Below are 27643 nucleotides of genomic sequence, written 5' to 3' on the forward strand. Positions count from 1 at the left end.
AGAGACAGAGCATCCTACCCTGATTGTCATGTAGTTGTCAGCTGTGCAGGTATACAGCACGTCTGTGTGTGTCACTACATCAAAATCCAATCAGTAGGGGGGGTGAGATTAAAAGACTGCAGGCTGCGTCTGTCACACCTCTCTTTACACGACACGCACAGATCTTTCAAGGGAAAAACGGGATTTCCGTGCCGTAAATCGCAATACATATAGAAACCTCACTTCCCGCACCTCTGAAAAAGACATTTGCAAGGCATAAAAAGCGTATTGCTGTGGCACGGCTGCCGGTGTGTGACAATGGAAGAGAGTTTCTCCCAGTCGAGCAGTCTGATAAAAAACGCCACCAGCTGCTCCTTGAGTGGGTGAGAAGATTTCTGTTGCCATGGTTATAATGCGCCGGGGTGTGTGTCCCTGTGTGTGCGTGTAAAGAGGGGGGTGTTGTACACATGAACACAGCATTACAGATGTCACATGTAGCCCCCTCCCCCGTACCCCCCAGTCCTCGTCCCCAACAACCCCAGGATCAGCCACGGAAGAGCTCTTGTGCTTCGCAGGCACAGCTCGGCGGTGGATTTCACACGAGCCTCCATTTCACACGTTCTAAGGAGCGAATTCTGTTTTACCCGCGGTCCCTTCCGCTCCCACCCCTTCTCGTTGGCTTTCCTTTCCGAATTTATGGGGAAAGACGCATTTGCATTTTAAAAGATCCTGACATGACAGCGGGAATTTTTTACTCGTCCGGGCGCTCCATCATTTAGCAGACATCTGCCATCTACATTACTCAAACTGAGAGGTGCTAAAGACCTGAGCGCTGAAATGGATGGTCTGTGTAACATACACACTGCATGGCTGACTGCCACAGCAAAGCAATCTCATTCAGGCAGCGAGGGGGACCATATGGCCGGCCTGTGTGAAATGGAAAACCCAGTTGAGTGGATTTCCACAAGCACATGTGCAGGTCTTGCACAAAATGAAATTGAAGACATTCAAAACTGTAACGACATAGTGTATTATGCATATTTCATAAAAATACAAGAGCAAAGTGCTTCGATTTATTATTTTTAATGGATTCAGTTTGCTGCTTATTTAAGTCGATGGCTCGTTTGGAATCGGAAGAGCTGTTGAATCCAGAAAGTCTGTGGGATTCTCTGTGATGGTGGAGCTCATCTCATTCCCTGCTACAGTCCAGTAGTTGTTATTCATCTCTAAAAATTACAGGTGGCTTAAGACCCGAGAGGGGATAAAATGGTCCACTTAAGCAATTAAGTCATCCAATTATGCAATTAAGAACTCTAAACACAATGGATGTCAAGCAGGATTACAGTCCACTCGTATTCAACTCGACGAATGGTTGAATATGTCAGTGAATGACAGTGCCAGGCATCCACAGATGCCAACATATACTACCGTGGTTTATTATTAAAGCCATTTGGATCAACACACAGACAGCAATTTGCTATGCAAACCATAAGGCAGACTCCCGCTACAGCTTGTGATTGGCATGACTGACAAGCCAAGTGAATAATGACCTACAGTAGGACACAAGCGCAGCACAGGGGGGAAACAGATTCTCCCAGCCAGTGTCAACCGGTTTTCATTTATCTGCTGCTACTGAAGGCAAAACCAATGTGTGGTTGAAGTGCTCAGCTTTCAATGGTCTTCACTGTGTGGCTTTAGGACAAGTCAACTTGACAAGTGAACTTGAGAGAGCTGCTCATTACGCAACCTTCAGCAACAGAGCCAATTAAGAAATCAAGGTAAAAAAAATTAGAAACAATTAAGCAATTAAAGTACAATCGAGGAATTAATGGTCAATTAAGTGATTAATGTGCTGGTTAGTTTAAAGTCTTAGACAAGATCTTCGTCTAGCCAGTGGTGTACTGTATGTCCTGATGAAGACTTGAGAATGATGAAACACTGGTTCTAACATATGAATTATTTTCTGATCAGATTAAGTGTGTGCCCAACTGACTTTGTCGTCTTTCCTGATTTTTTACTTGAAAGCACCATAACAATTTGAGTGTGGGTTTTTTTTCCTCTTTCCGTTGGTTTAGAGTCTTGCCACAGTATAGCACTAGAAGAGGCAAGGTTCCTGACCCCTGGCACAGGGAATGCCATTTTACTATCTGAAAGCTGGACAAGAACAGAGACCCTTCAAACGTCAGGGAGGAGAGACGGGCTGCCAAGGATCAGCTGGACACTGAACCTCTATAGTTCACATGGATCCCTGCATCTCAGGCAATAATGGAATTACAGAGAAAGAGGGAAGACGACAAAGATGTAGCAGCATTGATGAATAAAAAGAAGAAAAACTTTCCCATTAGAGAAAGACTAATGTTTATCCATCAGATTCATTATGTAGCCTACCCTAGGCTCTTCCCTGGTAATCTAATACTCACAGAAGCCATCATGTTAGCATTTAATTTTGGCAGCAGCATTCAAAGCAAATAGAAAGAATATCTTATTAGCGAGGACGTGAAGCCGGGAGGGGGGGTGAGCAATAAGTTACCGTTTGTACAACAAATTCAATAGAATAATGGGTTTTGAAAGAGACGCTAAATTATTGAAGAGTGGGTTTTGAACATTATCAGAAGCGCACTGAGAAGGGGGATCATAGCATAACAATCTTCTGACTGTCCTTGCAGTGGAGTGTTCCTCCGGCACTTGGGAGACAGGGGGTCTGTGTGTTTCACAGCTGACTGTGAAAGACCAGACTCACAGTGTGACAGTAGTAATATACATTACCCTCCGTATATTACTACTGTCACACTGTGAGTCTGCTCTATTCCACTATTCCACTTTTCCATTGTCATAAGCAGGACTTTCTAATCCATTGCAGCATAGTAATTTTGGCAGAATTACCTCCTTTTAGTCCATAATGAATTAGATGCTTAATTAAGAGGCCTCTCTGCAGGTGAATGGACTGAAACAGTGTTCCTAAGTCCTCACCAGTCCTTGTAGGCCTATCCAATCTTTTGGTTTTTATCCTGTGTTGGCTCTTAATTAGTTAACGGGACTCATTATTCACTTTACTGGAGCAGTCTTGCACTCTCCCTCCGACTGAAGCAGGTCAGGAAGTGAAAGGAACTGGCCGAAGCAGCTGAACTGAGGAGCCCCGTGTCCTGACCAGAGAGACGCCAGCTTGGCAGCTGGGCTTTTGACTGGCTCTTTGCTATGGGTGGCAAACACTGCACACACCCGTCCACTTCACGGCCTTCTTACCCAGCAGACTCTGTCTCAGCTCCATTAAGCTGGCCTTTGGCCCATCAGCTCAATTCCCAATAGTGACGACTGAAGCGAGCCATCTAAGCTGGGGCCATCTAAATCTAAATGTTTGGTGGAAAAAGGAAGCAAAGAACCGGTGAAAAAGCCATAGCAAGACTTTTGTTTTTATTGGTTGATGTTAATATTTTTATTTTGCTGGCACAGTTTGATGTTGTACATCATAAAGAGAACAAGTGAATAAACAGGACCTTCCCCTTCAGGCATTCTGTATTGAAACAGGAGCACCAAAAGCGAAGCCACTTGGAGGCCTCCTTGCCCTAACCACCTACACTGCAGTCGCATCTAGAGGACACTGAGCAATAGCCTGTTGGTGTCAGCGTCTCAAAGCAAAAGAGCACCGCCATGCCGCCCGAGCCAGCCCATGACATCCTTCCACTGCTGTGTATCTCACCCAGCCTGCTCCAGGAGACGATTGGGCGTGGGTATCCCGTGGCAACGCATTCCAATATGGCAGTCTGGTGAACCGTGAGGGTGAGATTCTCCGGGCCAACCAGAATCGCGGGCTCCTTATAAACAGACGACTGAGAGCCTGCGAGGCAAGGGGGAAGAGAGAGAGAGAGAGAGAGAGAGAGAGAGAGAGAGACAGAAGGAGGATTCCAATTTAAATCTCTCGCCCCTGTTCATTTCTTATCTGTCACTACATTAGAAAATGTTCATGCAGGAGAGTCACAGCACAGCCCGGTATCCGTGAACATGATTCATGTTTCGTCATACTGACCGAAGTGACAGGTGGGGCAGGAGATGGGTAATGATTCCTAGTGAGGGCGAGGGGTTCACCAGTCCGTGTGCCAGCGGTGACGGAGCCTATACGCACCTGACACAGTGAGGCTCGCCCCCGCGCTGCGCTTCACGCCCGCGGTGTTCTCCGCGACGCAGCGGAAGATGCCGCTGTCCTCGGGCCGGATCCCCGTGATCTGCAGCACGCCTGTGGGCAGGAGGGTGTACCTGAGGACCAGGAGAGAGACGGCATTACTGGGTCGCACCGCTGCGATAAGTCTGTCTGCAAGACTTATTACATGGCTATTTATGTGTTTCATGCTTAAGTGGTGAGTCAGTTTGTGAACAAGCAGTAGCGATTACGGTCTGGTTGGGCCGTTCACTCACACCGCCCGAGCCAGGCCCAACCAGACTGTAATCGCTACTGCTTGTTCACAAACCAACTCACCACTAAAGCATGGAACACATAAATAGCCATGTAATAAGTCTTGCAGACAGACTGCTAAGACAGATCAATAGATAAGACTACAATTCATAAATGATCAGACAGGTAACATGAGGCACAATTGGCGCTGAGCAGTCTTTTCTTCAGGCGTGTGAGATAGAAGTGCTGGCGAAAAGGTGTGTGGCAGTGAATGAGTGGATGAAGAAAGGAGGTAATCTGGACAGCAGGGCAGCCCTCCCTACAGGCTGGGAGATGCCATCCATTAGCTGTGAAAAAGTGCAGTGGGGATCACTGCAAGGGCACTGAAGCTCCTCTCTTTAATTATTCACCCAGGTTTGCTACCAGGAATCAAAGAGCTTTGGATTGTGGGACCTCAAACACAGTCATTTTGTATTCATCTTTATAAAAAAGCCCTATAGAACTCGACTGGGCAGTTCCTAATTCAATCGGAAGGCCTCAAGGTGGAAGCTCACATAATGCTTGTCTACAAAGGTAATGCATAGCTTGAGCTTCTCAGTCATTAAAAAAGTGTTAAAAGAAAAACAGCTGACAACACTTGCCGCTTCAATCCCATGACCACAGCTGTGTCGAAAACAGCTGGCTTGCAACACGTCTGCTAACTCAGCCTTTCCCAGAGAGGGGATTCAAAGGCAGTACCTCTCATCCTCGGTGTCCACAGGCGCTCCGTTCTTTTCCCAGCTGATGAGAGGCTCTGGCAGGCCGTGAATCTGGCACTGGAAGCGCCCCACACCCCCCTGCTCCACCAGCACGGACTGGGGCTGCACGTGGAACTCTGCCATGGCTGCGGAAAAGAAACAAGACAGCTCCTGGTCAGGCACGGCGGCAGCCCACAGCTCCTCTCCACACCACAGCACCCTGCTGAGCCTCTGCCCTGCCTCCTACTGGCTGGAAGGAGAAACAGAGGAGCATCAGAAGAAAGGCTTGGGGGTGCTCTGGGAAGCTTTATGTCCCTGATAAACTTGAAATAACAACGTCTTGGCTAGACCACCCGAAGTAGCTGAACAAAACTCTTCTGTTTCCTCACAGTTCGTAAACATAATTCAAGTGCTATTCATTCCACTGCTGCCATTTGCTTTTAATTTTGGAGGAAAAGGACTGAGAATCCGCCTTCAATATCTCTCATTGATCGCTAATCTCACTGCTTAGCTGTGGAAAATGGGCAAGGCAGGCCAAACACACATGACAAATGAGCAATACTGCATAATCACCACAGGGCTGGGTTTTTATCACCTGTCTGCAAGGTTGCAATAAATCAGACACAGAATAATTGTCTCCACATCCTATTCTGTTTTGTGCATTTAAATGCACTTGAACACGAACGTCTTAAGAGTTGGAGAGAGACACTTCTTTTATTGAAGGCTCCCTTGTCCTTGGCGCAGTGACACTGAGCGCGCAGTTTCTACCAGCACCTCTGATCGCAAGGATGAGATGACCTTGTCAGGTTGCCTTTACCGCCCTCTCTAAGAGGCAGAAGCTGCTTTTAAAAGCCAATGGGATTGCCCCCCGCCAAGCACAAGACCTGTCTTCCTACCAACCCATTCCGCGGGAAACAAACTCAAGCGGACTGGCCTCCGCGCTAGCTGTTAAATTTCCTACAGCTGGAGAGGACGAAACGGAGCGAGAGGCTCTAACCTGTGAGGTGAGGAATGTTCTCCAAGGCAAGGCACTAGTGGCCAGTACACGCTAGGGTTCTGGTGGGACTAGGGTGACAGGTCCACAGTCTTTCTGACTGGATTATTGATGGCCAAATAAATACAAGCGTTTCTGGCTATGACCATAAAGGGTTACAAAAATGCCACTTCATTCCCAGTCAATTGGACTGATGGGGAGATGAGTGTGAAATTTAGCTGCCAGCACCTAACTAAAGCCTATCTCCCTGCCCAGAACTCCAGTGTGGCTACCATTTGCTGTCACATGTCATTGAGCAATATTCCAGAAAGTAGTGATATATAGATATAAACCAGGCATTAATCAAAGAATAGTATTAAGTATAAAATATCCAATATCTTTATTAATCCCCCTTATTTCTTTTTCCTAAGGGCAGCAATGGATCTCATCAGCTAAGGATCATAACGAGGGGCATCCTGCACTAACTCAAATTAGTGAGAAGTTTGGCATTTTGCAGCTCTCACTGAGTCTTTGAGATGAGTGCACTTATTTAAATATCACCCCTAATTAACTTGGACTAGGCAAGGCTAATCTCAGCTCTATTAGCATAACAAGAGGGATAAACTAACTCTGCTGTGTAGCACCCGGCAATTTGTTTCCATGCACAGATTTGTTCACGATAAGCTGGGTCTGCTGTTGTACAGAACAGACATAAGAAGCATGAAGTCAGTGCAGCTACACAATCTCCACCTGTTTTCTAAGAGGGTGTTATGAAAGCATCTATATTTCTACAGACTCAATCTTACAATGTGGAAGAAAGACTTAAATCATTTAATTGTACTGGCAAAACACAGAGGAGCTCAAATCCGGAACAATGACATTTGATTGGTCAAGCGGAGTGGTATAGAAATAGAGGAAAGATATCAGTGAGTCGACTCTGTTTGGTAGTGTTAATTAAACCCATCAGCACAGTGGTAAAATGGTTAGCATTGCTGCCTCACAGCACTGGGGCCCTGGGCCAATTCCAGATCTGGAGTGCTGTCTGCGTGGAGTTTGCATGTTCCCCACATGGTTACTTGGGTTCTCTTTGGGTGCTCCGGTTTCCTCCCGCAGTACACGCTAGTAGGATAATTGGCTTTTGAGAAAATCGGCCCTAGGTGTGAGTGTTTGTCTGTGACTGTGCGTGGACTGTAATGCTTCACAATAGGCTCTAGTTCCTCCATGACCCTATCTGCTTCTTTCTAACTGAAAGAAGCAGTCAGAAAATGGATGGATTTAAGCCCATCTTACTAAAAGGGAGGTTTTGGTGAAAAGTGCAGAGTGATCTGACATGGTATGGCAGAATGTTTCAATACATATGTACAGTTCTTTGATTAAACTTTAAACAACCTGATTTAAAATTCCTAGAGCTAGGCAAAGTGCACTTGAGGTATAAGAAAATAATCAGTGCGGACAATGTCATAATCAGGAAGTATTGCACTTCAAAAGGATGTGACCGGCATGAGAGGAACTGCTCCTTCATTCTGAGCTGCTTCCTGCTGTACAAGAAACAACGAAAAAAGCTCGAGAGACACACATCAATATTTCTCTGTTACTGCCTTTTCCAGAGAGGAAATAAACATCTCTACATGCATTTGTAGCATCCTGATCCTTGCTAAACACACTTGGAATATGGATTTTTATGATTTTTTTAGTCAAACCTCAGTTTCCTCGTGGTGTTAATCAGTCAATTATTACTAACTGACAGCCTGCCCGAATTTTCCCTCTCAGACAATTAGCGGCAGCACCTCTGTGATGCACACTTTAGGAAGCGAGATAATCTGGCAATTTCAAATCTCGCAGCCCTAATTGGTGAGAGCGTGCTGAAAATAATTGATAGGCTGAAGGAGGGGAAAGGACACAGCAAAATCCCTGGACACAACAGCTCCTCGCTCGGTGGGCCAGCTGCTGCCGAGTCTGATCTGATATCAGGCCTTTTGGTGTGACCTTTGCAAAGTCTACGAACGATGCAAAAACCTCAGCAGGAAGGGTCCCTAACCCCCGACCTCTGCAGGAAGCCCTTAGGAAGGCTACATGAACGATAACCACTCATTACAGAAGAGCAAGCAGATGTTCTTATCCATGAGTCCATCTATTTTCTGACCGCTCCTTCCAATTAAGGGGCATGAGGGGGCTGGAGCCTATCCTGGCAAGCAACAGGTGCAAAATGGGATGGGATGCCATACATCCTGGATGGGACAACAGTCCAGTGCAGGGCACTCACAAACACAGACACGAACAAGCACGGACTCACACCAAGGCCAGTTTTCTCAGAAAACAATTAACCTACCAGTATGTCTTTGCACTGCTGGGGGAAACGCATGTGAACACAGGGCGAACATACAAAGTCCATGCATGTAGCACCCCAAGTCCAGAAATAAACCCAGGGCCCCAGCACTATGAGGCAACAATGCTTACCAGTGTACTGTATCGCCCCCAGATGTTCTTAGCTTTGGAGAATTCATAGCTGTATTCTTCACTAATCAGAGTCTTGTGACATTGCATCAATCCTCCTAATTGTCAATGCTTTGCCTTTAAGCCATAAAAACTGATCTTGCATATTATAACAATGTGGAATTTGAAATATGTTGTATTTGTCGCACAAATACACGCTAAAGTGTGTTGCTTATTTTGTTCGAACCCATTGACATTTGCGAATGGCAAAAAGAAATAGAATTCCCCAGTTCAAAAACTGTGTAATATCACGAGCCTGCCAACAGTCCAACAGCAAATATCATACTGATGGGTGTTTCCAGCCTGTGTATTCATGATTCATGGATGCACACTACTGAATGGCTCATGTGTAAAATTCATTTGTGCACACACATATGCATAGTATGTGTTTTAACAAATCCAGGGATCAAACTGGCTAAGCATTCCAAATATACATTTCCTTTAAGAACATAATGCCCCTTAAGAAACAAATAGAGGCCCTGGACTTAGTGAGCATGAAATGAATTAACCACGCTCCATCCATTAGTGAGAGTCCCCTCGCCAGACAGTGGACTAAGATGCTCTGGCGGCTGGGGTTTTCATTCGCCAGCCCACACGGCAATTTCAGGGCAATATCATTCTCTCGTCCACGCAGAACAACATTTACTGCCTCTTTATTTCAGTTCGGCCACACTCCTCAAAGCCCTCAAGGCACAGTGGAAAAAAAACAAACCTCTGGCCAAGGAGATGTCCGCCCATTCGTTTCCTTTCTTTATTCATCCGTTTAGACGTTAATGCATTCCTCGAGCCGGCCGTGATGCAAAGTGTGTCAATTTCAATAAGAACGATAACCATGCAGGGCTCGTATCAGTGTGTCACTGGGGCAAAACAGCCACAGGATTGTCTGCTCTGGGAAAGAATCCACTCTTGAAGGCTGTGGCCCAGTGTTTTGTGATACAGTGGCCCCTGTGAAGCCTGAGCTAGACCGTTGGCAGAGAAGGTTCCCAGAGAAGGCTGTGGAGACGTGAGAGCAGGTAATTACTGCAGCCCCACCTGAGGTATTACCCTCCACTGATGGGTAGGAGTAAAGTAACTTCTGCAGCTCTTCTTGCTGTAAAGACTCCCTGGTGCTTTCAGTCACATCAGTGGAACAATTACAAGATGAAGAAACAAACAGGAAGTGGCTCAGGGCGGTCTTAATGCCACACTGTCAGCACATGATTCATCAAGTCTGCATGCAGCAAGCCAGTACTTGGAGCAGGGGAAAGTAAAAGCATGAGGTGATGGTGATGTGGCACCCCCACTTAATCTTGCCTCTGTCCCGGACAATCAACCTACATCTGTTTCTCGACACAACCCGCCCCAGATCCCTCCATCACTCATCTCTCTCGCAATCAGGGCGGCCCAGATGGGCCATGGCCATTAACATTCATGCATTAAACATGGACAGCATTAACCAGCTCGCGCCTGCAGTACAGAGACACTGTGCCCTGCAGCCACAGTGCCAGAAGACTGACACACACAGGGTAAAATGCCCATTATCGGGGAGTTAACAACATCAGTGTTTTACTCTTGAGTCCCAGCAGATTTCTTATGACTCCTATTAATTATACAATACTACTATGACGAATCTGAAACATTTAATAAACAGTTAGCTGTAGCCGTGCAGCCTTATCGTGCAGAAGCTTTTTAAAAATGTTTTTTCGGATGATAAAATGAGGGGAAAGGAGACGCTAGACACGAGAAGGTTATAAGCTGTCTGCTCCCAGATAAGATTTGCTGGTTTACTGACACAGCCAGATCCTTCACGAGATCTGTGTCCTGCAGGACAGGAAACGTTTTGACAGAAAGAGGAGATGGAGGCAACAGGTTTTAAAACACCAGAAAACTCAGGTTCCTTCTGATTTAACATGCTTTTTGCCCTATGGTCCCCATAAGGGAAGACTGCTGAAACCAGTGCACTGAAGCTCTGTTCTCCTTGCCAAGCAAGAACTATCCTCCCTCTCTTTCTTTTAATGTTATCACTTTATTTCCCCATTAATTTTGACATCATCCACCACATACATCCTAGCAGGAGTTAGGGCCCAGCTAATGGGCACCATGAATAATGGACGCCAAAGCCATAAATAATGCAAAAATGATGCTACTTCAGCACCGAGAGTCACCCTTCAATGGCCTTTAAATAGCTACACTGCAATACAATTTGCAGTAAAGAGATCCAAATATGTGTTTTTTATGCAGATGTAGCTTTTTGGTGGTGGTTTTCAATGATTAAATCCTAAGAAAGGGCACATATTGATCTCATTAAAGCTTCCTGTTCTTTGTCTGGAGTTGATACAGGAAAGATTCTCTTGCCCGTTTGATGCATGAGGTCATATAAGAAAAAAGAAAAGAAGAAACAATGGAGGCATTATGCTGCCCCTATTAGAGGCGATATTCCTCTTGTGTTACAGGCCACTGAAGCTACTCTGAAGAGATCCTGCTCTGCGTGCCTCCCAGAGACTAAAGTAAGTAAGGCAGACAAAACCAGGTAAAGGTTTTGGGAAGGCTAGCCCAGGCAGGGTGAGACAACTGTCCCTGTACACAACACCACTGCACACGAGCACATCACACACTTAAGATCTGCAGCCTGAGCAAAGCTGAAGAGACTGGGGGAAGGAGCTCTAGAGGTCTAAATTGTAAAAATACATTTTCTTTTGCATCACCCTTTGACCCTGTAGACGTACTGTAAGTACAGTATGTGCAGAGTACTGAAAACTCATAATTACCAAATTACGTGAATAAACAACACTCTTAATTAAAGAAACATCTGTTACTTTCAAATCCATACCCACACCATCCTGGGTGTAGTCCCAGACACACCCCTTTTTATCACAAGTTCATCTGCTTCCAAAAAGAGCAAGTTCATGTGTGGCAGAACAGTTATTGGTCAACCAGATCTGTATCAGACGGGGCTGCACCTTAATCCTAAAGACTTAATCTTAATCCTAAAGATTTAAAGGCTTAATCCTAATCTGTTGATACAGTTTGGGTTTGGGCCACAGCCAAGGGAGAAAAATAAATGAAAATGGAGAAATTGTTTTCTCAATCTGCAATGTAATTCAGTTAGTCCCTGACGTCAGAGAGCTGAAATGGGCTAACGAGTTAATTGATCATGGAATGCGCGATCTTGCTCACCGCTGCAGACCTCCAGCAGCTGCAGAAGACAGCAGAGCCCGGAACACAGAAGCACCTGAGCCTCTGGAGGAAGCAGGTGGGGGAGCTTCTCTGCTTTACCGCGCAAGGGCCACCAGCTCAGCGGCTTCAAGACCGCTTGACCTGGAACGGCCCGGGGCTTCTTGAGGAACGCTGGCGCCTTGCATCCTTCTGCTCCCCCGCCGGGAGAAGGGCACCACGTACTCACCGGTCGCTCCCTGCATCCCTGCGGTTCTCACGCACCCCTCGCCTTTCAGCTGGCGCCCCACCGCTTACTCATTCCACGACAGGTTTATCGTCTGAATGCTCGCATGTTTGCGCGGATGCGCGCGGGACAAAGCGGGAAGGCGCGGCTTGTTTGGGATCATTGCAGTTTAAGCGGCGAGGGAGGGGGGAATCATAAAAAAAAACCACTCCAAGGATGCGAAGGAGCTTTAGTCAACAGGATCCACGCCTATTAATAAAGACAATAAGTGGGAATGCACTTTAAAAGCAACAGGAATAATAAAAGCTCTCCCTCATCCAGATCGTAAATAGCATCTCTGGCCAGGCTTCTATATATCATTGGGTCTGTTCCAGGAAGGATAGCAGGTAATTAATGAACAAACATAAAGACATTAGCTGAAGTGGAGTAGTGATGGGTAGGCATGTCACTCATTAAGCCATCTTCCTGCTATAAACAGCAGTGTGGGGAACAAAAGATGTGTTTCTTTAACACTCAGCTCTGCACTGTCCCAGGCTCCACCAAGATGGACCAATTCACTGCAAACAACAAAGCCCCACAGATATATCTGCACAAAGCTAATTACAAAAGCGCCATTCAGAACCGCCGCTGAAAATTAAGAGATTATTTAAATGACTACTATGAGAAGAGAAGGGAGAGGGGGGTGCATTCCATTTGAAATTAATTAGCACGTTTTTTTTAAGCACTAACAAGCAGCCATGAAGAGGGAGGAACTACTCGATAAAGGCCAACCTTGATTCATTAAATCAACAAAAAAGAAAGAGACTGTTGTTTAATGATGCACTATCAAAAGAGTGCTTTGCCACTAAAGCGCATTTAAATTGGCAGAAGGAAGGAAACAAAATCATGAGAACTGCAGACAAATACACCCAGGCAACACTTCCTGAGTAGGACTGTCCTGCAAGCGTGCAATCTGAGCATGTCTTCATTACCAAAAGGTGATGTGACACTGGAATACCATCTCAACGTTGCATGGGCCTGAAGAAGCAGAAACTTGTTTGAACGATGTGATGGTGATGTATCTTTTATACAAACCTTAAGATGTTTGAATCAGCCATAAGGGAAGCTATATGCATTTCCATTTCCAGTAGGAATACAAAATTAACTTTACAAAATAAAGTTCCTCTGCCTCTGGGTTTCAGATTCTTTGAAATTGTGCAGTATCAGGATTTGCTGTGTAGAAGAAATCTACATCAGCATTGGCCCTTACCAATCATGGCCTCCTAATAATCCCCCTCTATGAATTGGCTACATTACTCTGCTCTCCTCCCCACTGATAGCTGATGTGTGGTGAGCGTTCTGGCGCACTATGGCTGCCGTCGCATCATCCAGGTGGGTGCTGCACATTGGTGGTGGTGGAGGGGAGTCCCCATTACCTGTAAAGCGCTTTGAGTGGAGTGTCCAGAAAAGCGCTATATAAGTGTAAGCAATTATTATTATTATTAATTACATCAGTACCTCACATCACAAGCAATATGGACTGTTTTTATCCTTTCCATAGTTCAATGATACTCCAGTATTCCTATATCCCATCAGGTAATTCTGCAATTTTTGAGTCACAGGAAGAGATGACACAAATGATTCTCTCTCTCCCCCATTATAAATAATTGGAGACCGCCTGCTTTGCACAAGTAGTGGTCAGAGGATTACAGCACCTGAACCTGATACTGCAGCAGTCTCTGTAAAAGTCTGCAGGCTTCAAGACAATAGAACTACTGGTTCAGTCTGACTGCCTGGGATTGAAGACCTGGGAGGAAAAGATGATCTCCTGTTAACCTGCCCCCTCCCTCCCAGCATGGCCTCCTTGTGAATCACCAACTCATTCCAGGATTTACACTGTGATTGCTCCGGATGTAGTGTGCGGATCTGGCTTGGACAACTGATGAGCTCCTTCAGCCTGTAATTTTAAATCACTCTTATCCCCCTTTCCCTCCCTCCCTCTCTTTCTGTGTGCAGCTATGCACTCTCTCTGCTGTCCTCAGGCTGTGAAGGGAAGGCGAGCTGGAGCTAATAGGGTTTTCCAGGGTTGCAAGCTGTCGGTGAAGGAATCCCCACAAGTCTTCCAGTGCTCACTGCAGAAGGAGGCGAGTGCAGGAGAGGCTGAAGATGCACACTGGTCCACAGGATCATGGACAGGCTTGTTAATTGGTGTGCATGCCCTCTTCGCCAGAGCCATGAGCATCACCACTAAGGCTTCAGCAATGAAGAAGAGAGATACGCTCTGTTGTAAGGAGTCAAAAGACATCATGGTAAATTCATGTCAGTTTGAAAGAAATTCCCCGCCTGGAACTTTCCTACAGTCATTTTTGTACTGCCAATTATACTGGAGATTCACTCAAATTGTTGTTGCGTTATTTTGAAAGCATGTGCTGTTTGCATACAGCGATTCTTTTTGGCTTGTCTTCTGTCTTCCCCAGCTCAGTCATTCAATGTGCTAGTCTTACAATGGCCCACTGACTCAGAGGAACCTGCCCCTGGGTTGAAGTTGAACAGCTAGCGTGGTCCAGCTGTTGAGAAACACGGACATGCACGCAATATCCAACACAAGCCTTCCTCCTTCCACCTCCAGCTGCCAGCTACCTGGAGCCCCTGGATTATTGAAATCACCCTATTGCATCATCTTTGTCAGGGTTTCTGAAAGGGGTGAGTTGTTGGACCCCTGTGCAAAACCGTGAGGAAGGTAGTACCAGCAAAAGTAAATCCAAGATTCCAAATCCAAGTCTTCAGGCAAGAGCGAATTCAAAAGTAGGAGAACCAGGTCGGGTAGTGAAAGGAGTCCAGTCGAGAATAGTAGTGCGCACAAGAGAAAGCTGTGGAAGACTTCTCAATAGTGAGCGTAGGTAAGCCGCTGAAGAGTGCTTAAATATCGAAGAGAGAGAGACGTGGCTGGATAATTAGTTCCTGGATGCACGTGTGTGGAGTTGAGTGCGTGTGGTAATGCCAGGGTGGTTTTGGGAGAAGGTTCGAGGCGTGACAATCTTCCCTCTAAAGGCATCATGGTCATGTCACGTCTGGTGTAAATGTGACAATATGGTTCATGACATGACAAGTGGGAAGAATTCCAGGCCAGCGACAGCCACTCCCTACACCCCATAGTCCTCAAATAACCCTCCTTCATACTTAACACAGAGCTCTGAGGTTCCCTAAACACCTCACATTAATCCAGCCTCTGCTAACCAGCTTCATGGTCCACAAAAGCAATCTGCAGTTAATTTTCTCTTTTCTGCAGTGATCTACCTCCATAAAGGGTTTCATTTATTCAAGGGCAAGAGAGCAGCATAACTAATGTACCCTAAAATACATTTCCCAATCACTACCTATCTCATCTTATGGCCAGAAGATAATTTCAAGAACTGATTGTTGGTGAAAAGAACATACAGACTGTCATTATACAGCTGCCCTGGGCAATAGATGTAATTATATTACCAATAGCATTTGATAAAATCGGTGGCTTTCGAACTTAAATTATAACGTGTGGGTATTTTTACCAATAGACAATGAATTTAAATGAACAGGCGCTGGCGTCGTTCTCAACTGAAATGCAAAGGAATACTCGAAGAAATGTTAAAAAGCACTGCCACAGTCTTTTAAATTACAACTCTGAATATCTACCTCGGAAAACAGCTATGCAGAGAAAACAAATTCAAGTAGAATGTGTTGAAACATATGGCCGCATTTAGTTCCATCAGGAAAACTTTTTGTGTAAAAAAAAGGCGCAAATTTCTTGGGAGTGAAAGTGACTCTGTTTTGAATAACAAAGTAGACATTTGACATCACTAAATCTCCCACAGCACAGACCAATTACTTCCACTCCATTAGGGTGTAACCGATGAAACCCGTTCACATGCGCAAATCGCGCCTTATTCTTCTGTCGGATGTGGTGTTCGCTATTTTCTTGAGCTTACGGCTGCTGTTTTGTTTTTACTTTTAAAGAAAAATGTTCATTGTTTTTACGACGGGCTCGGGGTGATCCCGTGTGCGTCAAAGAAAGGAAGTGATCACCTGTCCGTCCCCCCTCTCCTCCCGCGCTGCTGTGGGCAGGCTGTCTGAACGTGCGGAGCTTGAGCGCGGCTGTGGGAGAGAGTGGCCGTGAGCTCTGGACTGGAAGAATGGTGCTGCTCCCCTTAACAGTGACTGATGGGCCCACATCTGGCCACCCCCAGCCCGTCAATAGAGGCGGGGCGGGGCAGCCCCACACGCTCCAGTGCTCTTCAACGGGGGGACATGCATTTGGGCTGTCACCCCGCCACTGTTTAAATCACCACCGCGCACAAAGGCAACATTACACACACCCCACCAAACCCAGCCCTGGGAGAGTGCGCGACCTCGGAGATCCCCGCTGGGAGCGCGGGGTCGGCCCGTCCGGAGACCATGTCCCCCCGTGTCCTTTCCTCGCACCGCGCACCCGTCACAGTCACTCCCATCTCTTCAGGCGGCTCCCGGTCAGAAGGTTGTACTTCGCCAATACGGTATCGCGCAGCATGTGGCCAAAAAAAAGATACACATCGCAGTAGCTTCGAAGCCAAATGCATGCAGCGCTGAAGGTACATACTATCCTTTTAGCGAAACTGAAAAGGATAACGAAATTACGAAAAGGCTTGGTCTTTAAAAACGTTATGAACATTCCTGTATGTAGGTCTGTATTTCACCACAACATAACAGCGCTGTTAACAACTTGTGAACTGAAATACCCATACGAGTTATTTAAATGCAAAAAAAAAAAGCCTGGCATTCCGCTTCAGTATTTTCCTTTAAATCTCTGAGAAGTTTTAATGCAGTTCTTGAACTCGCTGCTTTGGGATTCCCGCACTGAAATCACAGGGCAGGGAAATTACCGCTGGCAAAGGCGTTATGTTATTTCTTCCGAGTTTTTTTAACACTATTGCTCTCCGGAATGATCAAGATGCTCTTGTAGCCTGATCTCATCAGCTCTAAGCCAGGCTGGGTATCAAAACTTCCTACTCAAAACTTCATCCTTAATTCAACAACTGAAATCATTTCACCTTTTCCTGATCTGATGGCAGTGGGGCTGCTGGCGCCGAACAGCTGCTACATATTAACTAAGGTGGGTGATACACTTCACTGCTCGATGCAATGCAGGAGATTTCGACAGGCAAAAGCGCTTTTGGATCTTCACATGCAAGGAATCAATATGCTGATTTGCCGTGAATTCCTCTGAATGCTAAAGGATAGCAGCTGGCGTATTGATGCAGTATGACTCATCCTCACACGGTCTGGTCACTGAAATGCAGGGTCTAGAATACTGCTGCATCCCCATTCTCTCTCCAGTCTGAATTCCAAGGGAGATATCAGTACTTGGGGCCCCACAGGTTCATCACAGTGCATTGCTTTGCGTGTACTGTAGCTGTAAAGATGACACTTGCTTGGGGCACATGGCTTTCTGGCACTGGGAGGTGAGTGACTGGCTCAGTGTTACCCTGCACAGCTCCCTGGCACCCAGCCTTTGGCGCGAGGCGTTTTAGAGACACCTTGCCAGCAGCTTATGGCACCCAAACACGACCTGCACTGTGGTGTTTCCAGCAGTGCCCTACTGTCATACTGGCACATTGCTGCATTAGAAGGCTGAACTGCAGAGCCCTTAAAAAATAATTCACTGTGGCTATATAACCTTCTTACAGGCTTGTAAGCTTCTTTACTCAGCTATTTCCCTCATCTTATAACAAATAAACACAGAAACAAGGCAGTGTTTCTGTGCTGTAGTTTACTGTGCCAGGAGGTCAATCCTCTCAATTTCAAGGCTAAATTAAAAACCACAGGATCATTCTTGCATTTCACACTGAGACCAAGTTTACTGAATTAATCATTTCTGGGACTCCTTCTCTAATAAATGCACACACGTGCTGTATGTGTGTACAGGCAGTACGTTTTAATACTTCTTCTAAAACAGCCTTTTAAACTGTCCGTTTCTTTCAAATATACACATAAAAACAATCTGACACAAAGAGGTGATTTAGACTGAGCAATCCATTATCCAAAGCCACCCTGATCGATAAACCCAGATAAGATGTACTCAGTTTGAAACTAGAAGCTGCCTGCATTGTGCTCATGTGTGCAGCTTTCCCTGGACTGTTGCAAGTCCCTCTGCTCTCCTGCTCTCTGTTACACACACACATACATGTCCACACACTGACACAGATCCACTCTGCTCCTCACTCAGCTGGTAGCATTAATGGTTTCTCTTTTCCAAGCAGCCAACTGGCACCAACTCAAGGAAAAGCTGAACTGCAGCCGCTCTTCAGAAACTAGGCCAGAAAGTGCTGTCACGTGCAGCAGGCTATGAACTGTTTTCTGAGGTAGTGGGCCCAGCACTGAGCAGTGCTGCTAAGTGTGGAGAGCAAAGCCAGACAACTCTCCCTAACTGGTAAGGCGTTATGACAGATATCTTTGCTGTGTCCCCATTAATCAAGCAGTCCCAGATATAGCATACAATTCTTTTGATATTCACTATAACAGGATGGCAAATAAGACTAGTTCCATCACAGTTCAATCTACTAAGATCCAGAGTAGGTACAGTAGCTGTTGTGTGTGTTATTGGTAGACCACTAGGGTGCGCCCTTCCCTCTGGACTTCTTTTTCCAAGCTAAGGATGGTGACCTGGGACTCTGTGCAGTAGGAGGTGCAGATTAGCAGTTAAAGCAAGGTCCTGATTTATCCTTAAAGACTCCATAGCCATGTAAGAGATGACTGATATGTAATGTTTGGGATCCTTAGGGGTGAAAAGTTTCATATTTTTCTATATGCCTTATACTGTTATATACTGCTATAAAGTGCAAATAATTATAATGAACTCATGCAGATGAAGTTGATTTTCCATCTTCAACAGAATTTAATGCCCTATGATCTTATACTAAATATCCTAGATTCTTAGAATATGGAGAATTATAGTATCAAAATGAGAATTTGCTATTGTCGGATAACAGTCATAGCAACCGATGAATGCTGGATTTAAAAAAAAATTGCCGGGAATTTTTGCAATAACATCCACAACACGTGACAGATATGAAATGGCACAAAACATAACTCCCACAGCGGAACCACGCAGGTGCAGGTGCGTGCGGTACTTTCGGCATTTCCCCACTCCGCACATTCCATGCATTCATGGCACAGGGCTGTACAGAGGTGCGGGGAAGAAGGGAAGGATCCCGACAGTGTTCGCCAGAGGCTCGGCTTCCTAGGCCTTTCAGCGACACCTCTCCAGGAGCAGTGAAGACGGTATTCAGGCTATTAACCTGCATGTGCCAAGATGCCTAACTTTGCTTCGCTGGTTCAGTTACTGTATATCCTGATGCCCTGACATACAGAGTACATGTGGCCTAACTCTGCTGGCTGAGGGAATGGCAGCCTAGGCAAAGGACTGAGCCAGTGAGTTGCTGCTAGGGAGTAGACGGGGTGTGAGGGAGACATGGGACCGGAAGTCCCGGGTGCAAGACTTATAGGCGATTGGAAGCGTGCAAGACGAGGATCTAACCTTCCTCCCCAGTTCCTGTTATGAACTTCATTAATAGAGAGCAAAACAAACGTGAGACTAGACAGGGAGGCATGGCAGAGAAATTAATGATGTTGTGACGAAAACCGGGGTGAACATGTTTCTATTGACCTTGGGCTCTGCCCCCCTTCCCCCCTCTACCCCCCCACTACCACCAGCACGGCGCCTCTATTTTGGAAGCTGTCGAAATGATCGAGTCAAGAAGCTGAACCTCAGGTCCCCGCCAGCCAGCTGGCACTGGGGCAGCCACCTCTTGTAAGGCCCCCGAGCAGCCATCTGACTGCAGCCCCCAGGGAAATCACTGCTGGAGAACCGCTCTCCCCCAACCCCCAGCTAATCCATATGAATTCATGCTAATGCACCTCCCCAGCAAGGGGTCTGGGAGCCACCCCTACTGCTGCACGCCCAGCAGAAGACAGGGAGGCGCGGGGAAGGACAGCGGCGAGATACCTTGCTCGTGTCACACATGGCCCCACCATAGCAGCGACGCGCCCCCAAACCAGCGAGCACCCCCTCTGCCCTGCTGAGTTACCCCAGGAAAGGCCAGGACACAGCTGTCAGTCAAAGACCCTGGGTCTCACTGGCAGCACACGAGACAAAAGGGAACAGAAAATCTTTATTTCATATAGCGCCCTGCACTGCACATGACCTCAGGACGCTATACAATATGAAACAAAGACGGAAACAGCAGAGACACGGATGTACACAAATACAAATAATGAACCAGTTAAAAGCTGGAGTGGATAAAAGACAGGATTTGGATGTGCTGATTGATTAGCAGGATTTCAGACGGGGTGGGAAACAGTCTTGGAGCAGCAGATCAGAGAGCACGGTCTCCGGCACCTCATGCCAGGAAAACCAGAGTCCGCAGAGCGCACACCACAGGCAGATCTGAACACAGCACACAGCCACAGTCAGGGGCCAGGCTGTTCAAGCCCATAAAGGAGAGCGTTTAAGGAAATAACCCAGCTATTCGGCAAACCAAGGCTCCAGGCACACCTCCGCCATCAAAACCATTTTCAGTAAATGAGGCTTTGAAAACAGAAGGAAGTGCACTAGGACCTGGTGACCCACTGCTCTGTCTCAGAGGGGCACTTACCGTGCAGGCCCAGCTTGCGCGAGTCCACAGAGAGCCCTAAATGGTTAAAACCTTTGATTACACTCTCCCAGCCACCTCTGGGTTTCATTATTCTTGGAAGCCCCTGTCTGTATGTTGCATGCTGGGTGATAAAAAGCACATTTCCTGCAACAGCGAAATGGGAGGTCTGAGACTGTAGATGCAGGATTTGGGTCTGATTCTCCACCTTGACGGGCAGAAGCAGCTGCCGAGTCTTGGTTTGTGATTAGCAGCCAGTCAGGGCACCTCTTCCCTTATCGCGCAGGCCTGGATTACTGGGATTAATTAGGATTAACATTTTCCCTTTTTTTGGTGCTTTTCACAAAACAAAAGACAATATAAAGACATTAAATTCATTGCAAAGTTAACCCTTTTGGTCAACATGCTCCTACACAGAACTGATTTTTTTCTCACCAAAATTACAAAACACCAAAAAAAAAACTTCGAGTTGTTAGGAAATGATCGGTGCAATGTAAAATTAGAAGGGCTGTTGATCCTGCTGGTGATTAAGGTGTAATCCTGAATCTGAGAATAGCCTCATATTTGTAAATGCTTTATCCAATTCGGGGTCACAGGAGAGCCCGAGCCTATCCCAGCAAGCAACAGGCGCAAGGCAGTGTACACCCTGGACGGGACACCAGTCCATCGCAGGGCAGACAGATATAGACCCAAACACACACTCACACCAGGGCCAATTTTCCCAGGAGCCAATTAACCTACCAAGTCTTTGGACAGGAATCTGGAGCATCTGGAGGAAACCCACATGAACACAGGGAGAACATACAAACTCCACACAGACAGCACTCCAGATCAAGTCACTGGGTTTTTTGTAGTTGGCGTCCCTTTACTCTCTTTCCATTCACTTTCTATTGGAATAAGACACAGAACCTCATGCTAAGCTGCACAGAGAGAAATGGCAGAAATTACCATATTTAGTTCTGCATTGGGTGTTCAGCACATTGCTACTTTCTTAAATAATTTATTACTAGGTATCTTGTGTGTACCATGACAGCGAACTGGTAGCTATCGTCCAGATTTCCTTAATAAGCACAGACACACTGTTTGGGAGGGACTCAGAGAAGCAGATCTTCAGTTTTATTAGAGAGCCTGATTTGAAAGTAGAACAGTAGCAGGTAACTTACCCCTTTAGAGGGGGAGCTTCAGGTGTTAATTACTTAATCATTTCATTGAACTATTTAGATCAGATGTCAAATTGCAGAGTCACTAGGTCTTGGTCTGGATTTTCAGAATCTGCAGGACTTTAGCTCTTAAGAGCCGGAGGTGCATCCCCTCCTCATAGAATATTATCATGGGAATTTTGTGCCTTGTTTTGTTTTAGTTGCATTTGGAATTGCACCTCTACGGCACACTGCACATCAGAGAGTCTTATTTCATTCCTTGTTTGGACACTTATGTTAAACTGAATTATTTTATTAGGTGATGTCTCTTGTTCGAAGCATTCTACACAAACATATTTTTGGTCTGTTGACTTTTCACACTTGGTTGAATATACATCTCGTATCATGAAGGCATCAGTGCATTAAATTAACAATTAACACATCTTACCCTTAAAATTGTAAAAGTAACACGAAGCTTTCAAATGCATACAAGTGTAAGTCCACAGTCATCTTCATCCCTGAGAAGAATTTGCATTTCAAATCTATTTTCAAAATACAGTCACTAAATTTAATATACAAATTTAAAAAATACAAATTTAGGATGAGTGTTTTCAAAGCATATGTGCAGCATTTTAAAATCAAACTGCATGCTTTGAAATGCATTGTTTAAACATTTCAAACATCTGCTCCATATAAGAGGATAATAAGGCTTTCCAGTCACACGATCATTATAAATTCTTTACATGATGACCTAAAGGACAAAGCCTGACATCTGTGAATCCACAGGAAGCATTTATGAGCACCTTCAAACTGTTAACTTGACCAGACAAGCTGGTGTAGGATTTAATAGAATCTGTAAAACCATTTATTCAACAAACTCAACTGGGTATCAGAAAAAAACTCTCTGAGATTAAATTAACACATATTTAAGATGAGCACAAACCTTATTCAGCTTGCATTGCATAATGGCTTTGGTTGTTTCGTTTTTTGCTATGTATTTGTTATATAGCTATGGCTGGCATTTTTCATCAGTTTTTATGGGTCTTCCCTTAAAATCTTTATCTGACAAGGCAATTCCATACTTCACTGTACTGCAGTCACAACAGCAGGGCCTTTCTGTTCACAAAACAAGATCATGTGTCGGCAGCCTTCACCGCTGGGGATCGGTCAACAATCGTCAATTGTTCACTAATATCCAGGTGTGTTCAAGGGGAAAGCTAAGAACGAGATAAAAGCCCTTAAGACCTAAATATGTTTTATGTGATGTATGTAAATGTCCAATGATATGTTTGTACTGTATATGTCTGTAAATATTGTGTTAATTGCATCTGCTTTGGCGACACTGTAACTCATCGGTCATGCCAATCAAGCACTTGGGATCTGAATTCGGTGAAGAAGGGTGAAGACAGAAGGCAGTGCAATATAATGGAAGACCAGTACCCTCTTCCTCCTCACCTTCTTTAGGGCCCCAGCCATTAAAGATGAAACTACCATGTGGGAACACTGACAACAGCACATGTGATAAAGCAGAATCGCATCATAACCTCCCAGCGTGAGAGAGACTTCGCTCCTTCCTTGTGAACACACACACACACTCCCTGCCTGCTCCGAGGTAATTGATGTCCTGGAGGCTCCCAGATCCCATTTACAGTTCATAACTAATACAGATAGACAGGCATGATAAGGCAGCTTTAGAAGACAGGCCAATTCGTCTGTAAACGCCTTCCGCTTCCATTAGAAAAGTGCAGAGTTTCATCACCGAACCTCAGTCACCATAACGGCCTCTGTTCCCCCACACTTCACTGCTCTCTCTTTTGTTTTTACCTGTTGTGAAAAACAAGTCTTCGTGCGGAGGAGGAAGAGCCCCTGTCATCAGAGCTGGTGCGCAGAGGGCCGAGCTGTTGTCTGTCAGAGACGCTGCCACTATGCCACCGCGGTCCAGACGTGAAGGGCAGTCAAGTGGGAAAACACTGGGGCAGGGCCTCCTCTAAGCATGGCAGAGGTGCCGATTCTTGTAAGGATGGTGCTGTAGTTGTATTTTCCTGGCCCAGAAGAAGACAGGCAGTCTCCTTTCCCCACTCCACACGCACCAAACCCCACAGAGCACACAGAACACGCCCAACAGGAGCAGATGACACGAGCAGGCAGACAGCTGCATTCTCAAATCAGCAACTTTGTCTCACTGGTTCATGCAGAACTGCTTCAGCTCTAGAAATTAGCTCGCCGACCTCTAAGCCCTCTTATTTGGGGCACATTTTACCCCCAGCATGACCGAGCTAATGATGGGACAAAAAGAAAAATCTCTCTTGTTTTTCCCCTGAAACTTTACTCTAAATCACACTTAGCAGCGGGCATTTTTACCATCCTGTGGTTTTCCTCTCATTTTCATTACAATTGAGTTAAATATTCTTGAAATCATCAGGATATACCTTCATTTATATATTAATTATCACGCTGAGGAACCCAACATGAAGCCAATCATCACTCATATTGAAGAGAAGCAGAACCTGTACTTCTCACTCAAATAAGGGCCCATGTGCTGCAAGCATTCAGGCAGCTTCCAGAAACCCTAATCCTCGAATCCTGCTGATCCTGCCTGACCAATCACAATGGTGTTTTTTATTTGTACGGCTCTCGCCTCCTCCCATTCACAAGCCGGCTGTGGCGTTTTATTGTGGGGGCAGGACTGGGGTTGGGGGCTCCATCGCCGGCAGTATCACTGCCAAGGCCACGGTGTCTCCTCTCCCCACCGAAGCCAAAGGTCAGAGCTGCCAGGCCCCAGGACCATGGGAGAGGCCTCCTGTCCCAGAGCTTTCTCAGAGGTTACGGTTTCCCAGCACCCTGTCCCCCCCGCCCCCCCGATGACCTCCAACCCCGAGGTAAATAGAGAGAGGCGGAAAAAAAACAGAAGGAAATGACAAAAGGGGGCCCCAGTCAGTCAAGAGAAAGGCATTATGCTGCGGCCATCCTCACAAAGAGCACACTACCTATTGCCCTTTGTGAGTCTTTTCCAATTCCCACCAAGTGCAGCACTTTAAAGCTTTCAATTGAATCGTCAGATGATCTCCCAGGGACCCCTCAGATAAATAACTTGTTGGGGGATGTGTGGGGGGGCTTTGCGACACATCTTCATTGTGTTTGGCTTTGGATTTTTTTTACTGGCCATCGCTTAAATATGGCTTTTTCTATCAGTTACGAGGCCAACTTTAAACCAAGTAGATAGACTGTGCAAGCAAGTTGGGATGGCTTACAGAGACCCCGCCTTCCAACACAACACAGATCGGGGATGGCGTTCAAGATGTACAGAGGCCAGGCAGACTGGAGTACACAAGCCCTGCAGATGTATGGGGTCTTCGGTAACCCTGTTGTACTCCACATTTTAAGGCACTTCCTTCACCACTGAGGCAGGCAAATAGGAAACCCAAAGCTTGTGCCTATAAGCCATAGAGCATCACACTCCAGGCTGTTACATGACGAATGTTAAGGGCAAACACATTAGAAAGCTGACACCCTACAGCTATCCTGCAAGGTCAGGTAACCCACTACTGAGATGCACGTTTCACCAAAAAGAGGATTAGCTCTGTAGCTCTTAAACACATGCACCTTGCTCTACAAGAACATGTTATTTGAGATGGCTGCAATGATCATTATTGGAATTATTAATGCAGTAATAATTGTATTGTGCCTGAGATGTTATGTGCAGTACATCTCAATATACTGTGGTCACAGTGACAGTTTTGGTCCTTCCTTCCTATAGCATAGCAGTGCTGCTCTTATGGCATCTAGCAGACAGGAAGAACAGAGTGGCAGATCAGGAATTCTTTAATACTAAAGAATTATCCTTTAGTAATTCTGCCCATTATGTTCTATTTATACAGAAATCTAGACCTGCTCGCTGACTGCAAGTCTGGGGTTTTGCTAAACATAACTGTATACTTCTTATGAGACAGATTTATTGGAATCCCAGAGACTGTACTGTTTAAACATAAACATGAACAACAAGATACATTTCTAAATAAATACTATGGTAAGTAGTAAGCCTCAAATATCTGTATTGTTTGCAACACCATAAAGTAACCGTGGAACAAAGTTTTGTCTTCTGATCAGTACTGCAATAATGTGTCCTCGGAGCTCACACCAGCAGAGCTGGACTCTGTTGTGTGTGGAGAGAGAGGCAGAGGCAGGAAGAGGCTGATACTAATAAAAGTTGATGGTGCTGCTCTTTAAAGATTTTATGGTAGGATTTCACAGTAAAGCTCAGCAGAGATTCAGAGTGGTAAAAACCATCCTAGTGCAAACAGGAGACTGAGAACTCAGGGAATGTATCTTGAAACTTGAACGTGATCATAAACTACAATGGCTTGTAAATTGAAATTATTTAAAAAGTGCCTTTCAGAGAGAACATAGACAGGGGGAAAAGGCACCACAGGGACTACCATACACAATCCTTACAAAGTGGTGTTAGACCAAGACTAAAAACTCAAGGCACACACAGATATAAATACAGTGCACCATACAAGTCTGCACACAGACACAGGGTCCCTCAAAGCAGACGTTCCCAGACATTAAGAGGGCACATGTGGAATAAAAACACACCGTCAGACTGTAACCAATGGAGAATGCCATACAGCCCTGCCCCCTTCTCTCCTTTGACCTCTCCTGCCCCGCCCCACTCTCACCTCTGACCTCTCTCGCCCTGCCCCTGCTGACCTCTGACCTCCATTACTCAGGAATTCCCCAGATGAGCCTTAAAACTAGGGGATTTTTGGCCTCCTTTTCATTCGTTTGTTTGAGCAGGCCAGGGTGGTCCCGAGACATCCGGACCAAGACAGAATTAATTAACCGAATCCCTTCACCAGCGCTACACCACCCTCTGACTTCACAATGGCAAATCCTCCTGAACAATTGGCCAGAATTTGAATATGAACCAAAGCTCAGCTGCTTGCAAGCTCTGCAATTCCATGGTCAAGGTTAGACGCCTTGCTCAACAATGGGAGGACAGCTCAACACGTCTTTTTTCTGTGCTCCTTCCACAGTACATTGCTTTTGTGCTTTTTGCTGTCTAGCTGCAAACATTTTATTATTCTGCCCCTACCTCATGTACAATAACACAAATGTTCAGTAGGAACCAAATTTCAACAGACATCATCCAAGGCTAAACTAGACTACTGTGCTACCGTGTGACCAGAAGAAAATTATTAAGTTAAGAATACCCAGTTTTAGGAACATTTCTCTACAGACTATGTGCATAAGTACTGGTATTTCCTCATGGACTGAGATGAAAACCCAATACCTTGAAATAGAAGGCCATTTAAAAAGAGGAGACTAAAGCATCATGTGGCATTACAGATGATTTATTCAGCCCCACAATAAGCCATTTAAGACCATTCTAATAATCTTTTTGCTGTTTGACTGGCAGCTGCATTTTTTTTCTGCGGCCCACATTCCTCTCAGCACCTCTGGTATGGAGCTTGTTTGCTGCAGAGGGGGGAAAAAATATCCTCCTTCATTTTGCAGCAGCTGTCTCCACTTCATCTTAATTTCAAAAGCCACAGATTCAAACCTACCTATTTAAATCCACAGCCAAGCCACTGTAGTCATGCTCTCCAAATGTCACTCTGTCACTCATGTTTTCACAGTGACCTTGTCACAACAGTCACACACTTCCTCACAGACATTTTCCTGGCTGCCCCTGAATGAATGGTTCTGAGGAGTGCAGCTGAGAGTGTGCCGTGTAATTACCCCACGCTGCAAAAGTGTTATTTGTCTGTTAGTTCTAGTATGCCAGGTCATTATTGTCATTGGCCAGGAGCCAGGCATTCCCTCCACAAAAAAAGTCAATTTCTGCCGGAGCTGGAATGGCCAGAAGTCCGAAATGATCCTGCAAGAAAGCTTTATCTCTTGCATCCTTCAC

The 27643-nt window shown here is 45.7% G+C and overlaps 1 protein-coding gene across 2 annotated transcripts in view; it reads right to left on the reverse strand.

Annotated features, from left to right (window-relative positions):
* The window catches only part of igdcc3 (immunoglobulin superfamily, DCC subclass, member 3), a 74137-nt gene that overhangs the window by 22712 nt on the left and 23782 nt on the right, over positions 1–27643 (reverse strand). For both annotated transcript variants that reach the window (XM_088641037.1, XM_088641036.1), the window contains exons 3-5: positions 5105–5249; positions 4100–4230; positions 3677–3814 (exon numbers count right to left, since the gene is read on the reverse strand). In XM_088641037.1, the coding sequence (XP_088497163.1) occupies positions 3677–3814; positions 4100–4230; positions 5105–5249 (414 nt within the window). The remainder of the gene's footprint in view (positions 1–3676; positions 3815–4099; positions 4231–5104; positions 5250–27643) is intronic.

Source organism: Lepisosteus platostomus, chromosome 7 (assembly GCF_059453375.1).
Source record: "Lepisosteus platostomus isolate fLepPlt1 chromosome 7, fLepPlt1.hap1, whole genome shotgun sequence".
Classification (NCBI taxonomy): Eukaryota; Metazoa; Chordata; class Actinopteri; order Semionotiformes; family Lepisosteidae; genus Lepisosteus; species Lepisosteus platostomus.